Raw genomic sequence first — 10816 nt, 5'->3', positions numbered from 1 at the left:
GTTAGCAGCATCCAGAGGGGGGTTGGATTCCCCCAGGAGCAGGGAAATGTCCCCGGCAACCCAAACATCATGTATGGGAGCATCACCCCGCACTCAGCTCTCCGCCTGCAGAACGATCTGGGGCTAGAACTCCGGGCCATCAAGTCAACAGACTTGACATCACATATACAGGTCACAGGTCTGGTAATGCAATAACCGCAGGTTTAATAAACAGCCCTGCAGTTACACACGCACGCACACACACACGCACATACACAGGTCACAGGTCTGGTAATGCAATAACTGCAGGTGTTAATAAACAGCCCTGCAGTTACACACGCACGCACACACGCACACAGATCACTGCTCACACAAACGCTAACTGCAGGACACTTGGTGGGACACAGAGGCTAGTGAGCCCCAGGGCGCGGATCCATGCCAGCCTTTCTGCCATGAGCCCTCACTTTGCCTCCTACCCAGCTCCCGCACACACAGCCTCTGCCCGCGATGAGGCGCTGTCTGGGGAATTCTCCTGAGAGCACCTGGTGTTGGCCACTGTGGGCAGACAGGATACTGGGCTAGGTGGACCCTCACCATCGGTCTGACCCAGGCTGGCACATGCAGGAGTGAGCGCCCTCTGCCCTGAGAATGCCAATCTCCTTCTCACGCCACCAAAGGCAGGCTGTGCCCCCAGCAGCCTGTAGCACTGGCATGCCCTGCGGGGGCGCCTGCCTGCCACGCTCAGATTCCCAGGCCCCACGGCCAAGCCATGAGGGACACGGGAGGAGACGGAGCCAGGCAGAGTCTGGGCTTGCTCCGCGTGTGCCCTGCACATCGACGTGGTCTGTAACTGGGGGCTGGGCTGGCCTCAGGACGGAGTCACTCTCTGCAGATCTAGCAAGGAGAGAGCCCTGGGAAGGGCTGGGGATAAGCCAGTGTCTGCTGAAGTGCTGGCTAACTTGGACCCAGAGCCATGGGGTAGCTGAGGGCCCTAAGCCCTGCCCGGGACATGTCGCATGGCACGTCCATAAATGCCCAAGTTCCTTCCTTCTACAAAGCTTTCTTCTCCTGTTGGCTCAGGACCTGGGAGACGCAGTAGGGGATGAGGCTGGCCGCAGCCAGGGGCACGGCCGCGCTCTTGCAGAAGGACAGGACGTAGAACAGCAACTCCACCTCGGTGGGAGGCTTGAAGGAGTCAAAGAGGTGCAGGACGACAAGCGAGGCGGCTATGCAGCTCAGGCGGAAGGGCAGCTGCTGGCCCCTTTTCCCTTTGCAGCTTTCCAGGTACATCTGGGAGTTGAGGGCCAGCCCCAGCCCAAAGAGGATGCCCAGGTTCCTGAGGAGGCCGGCGAAGGGGGTGGTCTCAATGTGGACCCACTCCGGCCGCTCACACCACCTCTTGGCTTTCTCCAGGGTCCAGAGCAGGTCAACGCCGAGAAGCTTCAGCAGCAGGTAGAAGCCCAGGGCGAAGCCGAAGAGGAAGAGGGCGGTGCCCAGGTATCTCCGGAGACTGGCATCGTAGATGGAGGGGATGTGCCGGAAAGCTTCAGCCACGGCCATGCCTGCAGGTAACAGAGCATGAGAGGAGAAACAACCCATCAAAGAGAGGAAACGTTGCTTGCACCCAACTGGGGTGCAGAGATGGAGCCACACAGGCAGCCCCAGGGGTCCCAGAAAATCAGGCGCTAGACAGCACTGGTGGCGCATCGTTCCTGAGAGCAGCTGCTCCCAGGGTTGTCACAGAATCATCACAGAGCCGACTAATGAGTATCGCCAGCGCTGCCAAGTCGCTCTCTGGGATGAGCAGCATTAAGGTGGCAGTGTCTATGGAGAGGCAAATCTTCACCAGCCACTTAGTGCGCTGACACCCGCCTCTCCTGCAAAGAGACACTCCTCAGAGTGCCAGCCCTCCGTGGCCACGCCCGCAGACAGGGTTTGCTGCCATGAACACCCGCCAGTGACTGGAACTGGCCTGCTACTGTTCTCGCTGGCTGAGCTGGCTGACTGAACTCCAGAGCCTGGGGAGCGAGGGTTCTGAAAAGGCACGTCCCTAGCGCATGCCGTCTAGGATGACAATGCACTCACTGCTCAATCATGGAGTGTGAAAGAGAAGGGGAAGGGGTGACATGACCACAGGCTACAGGCACCTAGGTGGGGAACAAATACTTGATAATGGCTCAGCCCGAAGGCCTCATGGGATCCAGAGGCTGGATGCTGAAGCAAGACGTCAGGCAGGGAATAAGGCGCAAGCGTTTAGCAGTGAGAGGGATTAACCACGGGAACCATTTACCCAGGGTCATGGCAGATTCTCCAGCCCTGGCAAATTTTAAACCAAGATTGGATTTTTTTTGTTCCAAAGGAATTATTCGGCGGCGGTTCCTTGCCCTGTGCTAGGCAGGAGGTCAGACTGGATGAGCACAGTGGTCCCTTCTGGCCTTGGAACCGCAGAATATCTGCAGGTGGCCCTGCAGCCCTTGCGCGGTGGCAGGGACAGGCTGTTTGTGCAGGAGGAGGAGGCCGTGCCTGTGATCATACTGACCTGAGATGACCCCTGCGATGACTTGGTGAGGGAAATGGGCAGCGATGAAGACTCGAGACAAACAGACACAGACCTGAACGACCCAGAACCCTGCCCACAGCGCTGCCCGCAAGAGCCTGCAACAGGGAGACATTCTGGTTAGACGCGAAGGTCAGCAGAGCACGTGGCTGCTCTGGGCCACACTGAGGCTTTTCCTGCTCCCTCTGGCGAGGGGCAGGGAGGCTGGAACCTCAGACGTCTCTCCCTGTTTGTAGTGGCAGCGGGTGCAGAGGAGGGAGGGTCCCATGATAAAGCCCTGAACGACAGTCACAGGATTGAAAGAGGCATTAAACAGCCCACGAGGGGCAGGCAGAGGTTCAGAACGAGGGATTTGCCCTCCCCAGTCAGGCTGTGGCCTGATCCAGGAGGGCTCCAAAAGCGCTTGGTGCTGGCCAAGCTCTGCTCCCACTGACGGTGACAGCAAAGCTCCCACTGACGTCACGGGGCAGAGTCAGGACACCACGGAGCTTGCCTGATCACCCCCCTGCAAAGCACATGCATCCAGAGTCCCCCCAGCTTCCAGGGGCTTCGGATCCAGGCTTTGGCCAGGCTCTTCACTTCCTTCCCAGCTGCTGCAGCGGGCGCTTGGTTCATGGGAAGCAGGAGATGCGAACCTTAATCTAGGGTCTAGCTGGCTTAGCTGCCAGTGGTGTTAATGCCCATGCAGCCATTCAGCCCCTGCTGTGAGCGTGTAGGGCTGCCAGCCTCCTGCAGCCGGGAGTTCCACAGCTCGACTGCACTGTTCCAAATGCACCTCCCTCCAGCCTCAGGGCACCCCCACTGCCCTGCAGAGACGGGCGTGCAAGAGTCTGAACGCTGCTTACTGGTGTTTAATTGTCGGCTGCTTCCTGCCCAGCGCCATAGACAGAACGGCTGTCACCATCACGTAGTAAACGCCTGCAGCGCCCATTGCGTGGCCGGAGGGACTCCCTAGGGGGAGAGAAAACACCTGCATTACACCTTCCCAGGCAGTTCTCTGCCCGGTGAGTGGGACGTCCCTGATGACTAATAGCAACCCCCGCCAGATGCCCAGAGTGCTGGGAACACCCAGCCGAAAGGCCAAGCGCCTGCCTCATCCCAGCACAGCACTGCTGGCTGCAGCAGGGCGCTGGGGAGCTGGCAGAGGGGCAGGTACAGAGGGAAACGCTGGCACTGGCGGGGGCGTCTCTGTCATAACAAGCTGTGTGCAGGAGGGAAAACAAGGCGGAAAGAGAAATAGCTCAGCACTGGGCGTGGTTCCCCAGAGCTAGCACCGAGGCCAGCGGGAGCTTGGCGAAATTCCTCAGGGTCTGTGGCCCCGTCACACACAGGGCCAGTTCCTCACACCCGCCGGCACTGGGGAACAATAATCATAATACTGCCAGAGTGCTGGCACTTGTGCAGCCAGAGCCTCCCATTCTGCACAGGCATTCGATGTCAGATCCTCAGACAGCAGCTCCATCACGCCCCAGACCTGGGCCTGGCCTTCGTGGAAGATTAACCTCATGCTCCACCCCAGGTTCTCGCTCACCGTGGAACATGTTCACACACCCACACACCGCAGTCAGCACCTCCTGGCGAGGCTGCCACCATGCTCCGAACCATGGGGCGGCCCAGACAGTCGCCTTTATCCAGTGTTGCTCAAGGCTACAGAAAGAGCACCAGGAGTGGCGGTGGCATTAGACTGCAAGGAACCCTGCTCCTAGCCCGTGCTCAAGACTACACGGCTTTCTGCAGACCCCTCCCCAAGGAGAGACCCCTCAGCCGGCAGAGGGACACGTAACACAGGGGAGACGAGGCGGGGGCGGCGAGTTCTTCCGTTGGACAACGTCTGTTGGTGAGAGACAAGCTCTTGAGCGACACAGAGCTGTCCGTCAGCTCTTCTCCTTCTGCAGACGAGTGCTGTGTTGCTGGAGAGCTCGTCTCTCTCACCAGCAGACGTTGTCCAATAGAAGATATCGCCTCCCCCACCTCGGCTCTCTGGTCTCCCGGGGCCGATCTGTAGAGCTGTGAAATCTGCAGCTACCTGCAGACCATGGCTGCGGATCGTGGATTGGATGCAGATACACATTTTGTATCTGCGCAGCAGGGCTCTGCTGACCTGGCTACACCACCACTGCATACACAGCACTGGAGCAGTCCATCTAGGAGAGGGGCAGCAGTGTGTGTGTGTGTGTTCGTCCACACAAAACAGCTGGCATGAACAACACCCCAACACCTGCAGCATACACGGGATGCCTATGATCTGGGCCAGCCTGGCTTCCTGCTGAGCTCTGCACCAGGCTTCTAACTCCAGCATGGGTCAAGGGCCCGCCAAAAACAAAAGGCCCCAGTACTGGGCTAGTCCATCTTCTTCTGGGAGGAAAGGCTGCCCATCTGCTGCAGCGGGGCAGACGCCGAGGGCTGAAAGCCCTTTGCCGTATCATCGGGGGCAGGTGATCTCAATATCGGAACTGTCGGAGCAAAGGTTTCTTCTACAGAGGCTAAGCTTAGTCCCAGGGCAAGTTTTGCCTACGTTGGCCCATTTCACCCCAGCAGGGTGAGACTGTCCCCTGCCTGCTGCCAGGGCATAATCTGCACGCGCACAGCGTCCCTTTCTCCAGTGACCGTGGACTGCTGCAGGACAGCCGCTGAGTGCCCACTGCTCCAGCTTGTCTAAACTGTTCTGACCAGCTGCACGCGCTTGGTGACAGAGCTCTGCCATTCGTTCCTTGTAAGGGCTTGTCTGCACTGTGACACTCAGGACAATTAACCCAATTTAGCTAAACACGTGAGTTCGTTAAGCTGCGTTAAGACCCTGTGTGGACACGCTCATTCAGAATGAAAAGTAGCCTTAATTCAATTTAATGTAATTAATTTTGGAAGTAAATTAAGCTAAATTCTCATTCACAATTAGTTCTTGTTTAATTCAGTTTATGTTAATTGACTTCCAAAATTAACTACATGTAACTGAATTAAGGCTCTTTCATTCTGAATGAGAGTGTCCACACAGGGCTTTAATACAGTTTAACTAATCCAAGTACTTTGGAGGACAGGATTAGAATGCAAAATAATCTTGATCAATTGGAGAATAGGTCTGAACTCAGCCAGCTGAATAGGTCTGAACTCAGCCAGCTGAAATTCAGTGAAGATGTGCCAAGTACTGCAGTGAGGAAGGAAAAGTCGCACAAATGCACAAACGCACAAACGCACAAATGCACAAATGCGAAGTGGGGACTAGCTGGCTAGGCAGCAGCATGCAGAGAAAGACCCGGGTGTCGGAGTGGCTCACAAATTGAATCTGAGTCAGCAGTGTGATGCTGCCGTGACCACGGGAAATGTAATTCTTGGCTGTATGAACAGGAGTGTTGTATGTGCGATGCGGCAGGTAATTGTCCTGCTTTACGTGTCCTCGGGAGGTCTCAGCAGAAGTAATATGTTCAGTTTTGGGCACCGAGAAAGATGTGAACAAACTGGGGAGACCCGCACAGGGACAGCAACAAAAATGACCAGAGATTTAGAAAACCTGATCTCTGAGGAAAGGTTGGAAGAACTGGACATGTTTAATCTAGAGATGGGAAGGCTGAGGGGGGAACCTGGTAACAGAGTTGCTATGAAAGGATGGTAATCAAGAGCTCTCCATGTCCCTCCTGGTGGAACAAGAAGTAGATGCAGCCAGGCAGATTTAGGGTGGGTATTAGAAAAAATGTTCTAACACGCCTAGTCAAGTATTGGAGCAGGTTAGACCACGCCTTCCCCTTCCTCCCCGGTGGATGTGTGGCTGTTTGATACATGCCCCCTGCACTCCATGTGCTGCTGTTGCAATGAAAGACGTCTCGCGCCTCCTTATGTATAACATGAAGCACAATTCTGCCAATTCCTCTCTCTAGATGTGTTTTAGAGGCAGTCTCACCTGGGCCGGTCTCGCAGGTGAGGGGGAACTGCTGGATCCCAGGGATGGAGGTGTTGCCATAGTAACTGGTCTCATGGACCCACCAGTAGGGTCTCTGCCCAAAGAGGATCCTGAAATATAAGAATAAAAGCGGCTCTAGTTGCCTTGGGCACAAGAGCAGGAAAGCAAGGACACAGCTCAGCATCCGTAGCCCAGACTGAGGCAGGTTCTGCGAGAACTGGGGACCCGCGGTTCCAGGCAAATCGTCTTTTGGTATGTATTGAGCCTGACCTTGGGGTGCACAGCTGGGCTCTGCTTTGTGGTACAGGCACCAGCACATTCTGCAAACTCATAAGCCAATTCCCCCCTTTTCTTTGACGGTGCAGAAATCCTGCAGCGGGGCCCCAGAGACATTAAATCTACACGGATGGGCTGCCTTTCCTAGGGTGTGTAATTGGAGATACAACATGTGCCCTCGTGCTGGCTGACTCCCCATCCCCCTGGGCCCACCCCACCACAGGCCCTCCTTGTCTCCACAGGCAATTCCATCCCTGCACACAGCGTAGCCCTTCTCCCAATGGGTCAGAGCCCCGCTCTACCAGCCAGTCTGGAGAAGAGCAATGGCTGGAAGGAACGCAGCACCTGGGGAAGGATGGATGGCGCCCAGTGCTGTGTCTGGCTCCCCTGCTCGCCTCCCACCCCTGGATCATGCCCCAGGCATTCTCCCTGCCGCTTTCTTTCATGAGCTCTACAAAGAGCACCTTTTGTATTGCGAAGGGGAAACTGAGGCTGCCTTGCCACACATCCCTCAGCAGGGAGAGAACCCAGGTCTCCGGAGAGCCAGTTAAGCACGCTAGCCCCTGCACTACACAGCCTCTCTTGGACAAACACAAGCAGTTAAACAGAAGCCGCAGTGATAGCAGCATGGCTGCACGCGCAATGTGCTGTGCCCCTTGGTAGTTCAGGTTCTAGCTCTCCCTGGCTTTTGGCAAGGGGCAGCCGGGAGAAGGTTTGGTGTGATGGCCGTGGGAGCATCTTGCAGGAGATCTGCATGTAGCCAGGGTTTCTTCTGTGTGCCTGGGCTGCTGCTGTCCGGGGGTTCTAACTGCACCACAAAGAGCAGCCAGGAGCAGCTAGAGTCGGCGGGGAGACGTCTTGTCGCCACTGGTCCCCCCAAAACGGCCAATCAATGCAGGTCAAGGCTTCCCTAGGGTCTGACCTGGAAGGAAATCTGTGCGCGGCAAAGCGGAAGGAACTTGTCTTTGGAACGCTCCAGCTTGGCGCCACCCTGACCCTGCTTTGCCAAACCGCCATCAGCACGCGTGCCCAGATAGCAAGCCGGGTTTACGTGAGCGCAGGGCGAGCGGCAGGGGCAGGCACAGCATGGGCTACTCACCACTTAAAGACCAGGTTGAGCCAGTCCCCGATCACGGCCACCCAGATGAGCTTGACGCCCACCCCCTCGCAGAGGTGGAACCAGATGGGGAAGAGGATGAAGAAGGTGTTTCTGAGGTCGGCAGCGAAGGAGACGAAGAGGAACCAGTCCTGGGAGCCCTGGTAGTTCTCCTGCAGGTAGTGAGTCGCCTGGATCCCTGCGCCATGCAGGACGTTCATGCCGGCCTCCATTCTCCTTTTCTAGCAACACTTCAGTAGCAGCTGGGAGTGCTGAGTGATTTCAGGCTCTGATGAGGCTGCACTGCTCTTGGGCTGCTTTATATCTTGCCAGGCCCTTGTTTGCAGCCTGTCGCTTGCTGGCTCCGGCACTGATCTTTGGACCCAAAATACTTTTGTCTAAACCCCTGTTGATCAAAGGTGCATCACTGAGAGTTGGTACAAACATGTTTAGAGCAATTTACGTAAAAGGGGCTGACAAAAACAGCATGTTATGCCATCCACTGACCTCAGGGCACTGTTAACCCTTTGCAACACCGCGCTGCTGGCTACGGTACAGTAATAGCCAAGGAAAGATCAATCCGGATTGGATTTTAAACTGAACCAAGCCTCCCAGTTTTGTCCCATTTTCCCACTGCCTCCTGATGCGGTTGCTTGACTGGCACTTGCAAACCGCACTGATCGTGTTCCTTTTTTCAATGAAGAATTTCCAGGCCGCTCTTTGAGCAGAGCAGGAAGGACTGAGAGGAATGCGAGTGGTCTGCAGCACAGCGCTCTTGGGCCTGAGTCAGTGCGACGCTGTCCCAAGGACCCACTGAAAGCAGTGGAGTCACTTTGGCATATTACTGGAGTCCAGCAGAGGGCAAGCAACCCTGTGCTGGGTTATGGAGGGAGGTGTCACGTAGCTGGGGTGAAAATTGCAGAAAGCAGCATGTGGCTGGCCCAGTGCAGACTGAAAGCGGAGAGCACGTGCTGGGGTGGGTGGACGGGCACCCTTATGGCATGTGCAGCACCCTGTGTTGTAACTAGGAACTGGCCCAGCCTCTGCTTAATGGAACGAGTTTCCCCAGAAACTCCAGGAGGAACTTCCAGTGGTTTTAGCTAGTCAGGCGTTCCCAGTTCTTGGCCTGTGACTGGGCTTCTCGAGACACTTTGCTGGTGTTTGGTGTGACCTCGAAGGAGCTGTGACGCTCAGCTGCCCAGATCCCCTGGACATGTTAGCAAACTAGCAGCTCCCTGAGCAGCTCACCCTCTTGGCTCAGCAATTCCCTGCTTCCCACGTGCCCATTGCTGCCCTGGCATAGCTCTCAATGGAGGAGGAGGAGCACACAGGGCTGCACCCCCACAGGCGGCTGCATAGGGCCCAATCCTGCCCCCCCGCAGGCAGTGGTAAAACGTCCATGCACCTCAGTGGAGTCGCATTAGCTGACCCCAGCGCTAAGTCTGGCCCTGCTGTCTCTAGCTTGTTACGTGTAAAGAGCTGAGCTTCCCAGGGCACGAAAGACGCCCAGAGAAACAAGCAGCTCCAGGCTACTCCGAATCCCGAATCCCAGGCTGCCAGCGCTGCATCCGTGCAGCCTGCCCGGGGCCTGCCCTGTCTTTCTGCAAAGGCTCCCAGTCTGCCCCACGTGCTGTGGCTACAAAGCGCAGGAGACAGGCAGCCCTTACAAGGGGTCCCAGGCAAAGCGAGAGCCTGGTCATGCCGGACAATAAAACCCTGACGGCTCCCTGGAATCCGCCCCTGGCGTCAGCCTGGGCCTGTCGAACAGAAGCGAAGGGAATATGCTAAATTCTTGACACCCTTATCCTTAAGTTTGGCCTCTCCTCCACCACAGCCAGGCTCTGCCGTGCTGCCGCCGTCCTGCCAGCCTGCCCTGACAGCGTTATCAGCGTTTCTTCTGATAAGCACAAATCACGGCCTCGACAGCTGCACGACTGCCAGCCGCCTGCAACAACAAGCCAGAAGCATGCAGAGGACTCGGCCAGACTGATTCACTGTCAGGCGCTGAACAAGAAGAGCCTCCTTTTATAGCGGGTGATTCTGGTCCCATCCGACTCTGATGTGCCTGTGGCTCGCTGGGGCAGCCCGTGCGCTCGCTGAGACCCAGGGAAGGTGGCAGAGGAACACAGCGAGCTGGTTCTGGGGAACCAGGAGCGGGCACGCCACACTGAACTATCTGTGGTGCTTACTTGACACCCATCACTGCAGTGTCTGAGCCTCCCAGTCTTTACCTTCCCAGCCCCACTGTGCAGCAGGGCAGGACAGTTACGCCCATTGCAGAGCAGGGAAGGGAGGCGCAGACTGAGTGACAGGCCCAGGCCATACAGCCGAGCAGAGCAATGACCCCAGATTGCCCAGTTCGGGTAGTGCTTCGATCTCAGAACCACCCTGCGCTCTTGACACCTGGCTGGTGTCTCGCTGAGCTGCTTTTTCAGTGGGGGACAGAGCTCCGTGACGCTCCCCTCCAGGGGAGGCAGCCCCCGCAAACACAAATTAATGCAGCGCAGGCGTCAAACACAGCCCGCTCCTCAGCTCGCCCACTGTCCCCGGCTCCTGCTGCTCCCAGGGCTGAGGAGCTGACGCTGAGCCCTGGTATTTATCATCTGCAGGACGTCCGGCGGCGCGTCAGGCCTGGCAGCACAGGCAGCTGCGGAGGGCGCTGACCCAAGCCACGTCCAGTCCACAGGCCGTAGACACTCTCAGGACAACAGAGAGGGGTGGAGGCAGGTGCACACAGGCGCTCACATGGGCAGGATTGTTTCTCTAGCAGGAAGGCTGGGGGGGGGGGGGTGGCTGGGCCCCTGGTTCTGGGTCGGCAGCTGGGGCAGAGACACAGGCACTAACTGAGCGATGCAGAGCCTTGGAAGTGAGGGCCCGACCCAACACACAGCAGTGGGGAGCTGGTGGACCGTCAAAAGGGGTGGAGCGGTCAAAGCTGGGAGCGAGCATAGCAGCGTTTTAGACAGCGGGGTTGGGGGCCGTGAAGACCGGCGCAGAGGGGGCTCAGCAGTCCAGG

At 57.1% G+C, this 10816-nt stretch overlaps 1 protein-coding gene across 1 annotated transcript; it reads right to left on the bottom strand.

Moving 5' to 3' along the window:
* Positions 1-1021: 1021 nt before the first annotated feature.
* LOC137148522 (glucose-6-phosphatase catalytic subunit 1-like) lies at positions 1022-8118 on the bottom strand. Its single transcript, XM_067541405.1, has 5 exons — positions 7804-8118; positions 6429-6538; positions 3382-3487; positions 2519-2634; positions 1022-1541 (listed from the first exon to the last, which is right to left on the bottom strand). The coding sequence occupies exons 1-5, from the start codon at positions 8031-8033 to the stop codon at positions 1030-1032; spliced, it is 1074 nt and encodes a 357-aa protein (XP_067397506.1). The 5' UTR covers positions 8034-8118; the 3' UTR covers positions 1022-1029.
* Between the last annotated feature and the right edge of the window lie 2698 nt (positions 8119-10816).

Source organism: Emydura macquarii, unplaced genomic scaffold, assembly GCF_026122565.2.
Source record: "Emydura macquarii macquarii isolate MOO-44397 ecotype Brisbane River unplaced genomic scaffold, CSIRO-AGI_Emac_v2 contig_629, whole genome shotgun sequence".
NCBI classification, from domain to species: domain Eukaryota; kingdom Metazoa; phylum Chordata; order Testudines; family Chelidae; genus Emydura; species Emydura macquarii.
This window is presented reverse-complemented; position numbering and strand designations above follow the sequence as displayed.

Excerpts from the sequence above, each read along its gene's own strand:
- LOC137148522 (XM_067541405.1), bottom strand. The coding sequence starts at position 8,033 with ATGGAGGCCGGCATGAACGTCCTGCATGGCGCAGGGATCCAGGCGACT. Across the intron at positions 6,539-7,803 it reads CTCAACCTGGTCTTTAAGTG|GATCCTCTTTGGGCAGAGAC; the intron begins GTGAGTAGCCCA and ends CTTATATTTCAG. Across the intron at positions 2,635-3,381 it reads CAGCCGACAATTAAACACCA|GCTCTTGCGGGCAGCGCTGT; the intron begins GTAAGCAGCGTT and ends TCCCTGTTGCAG.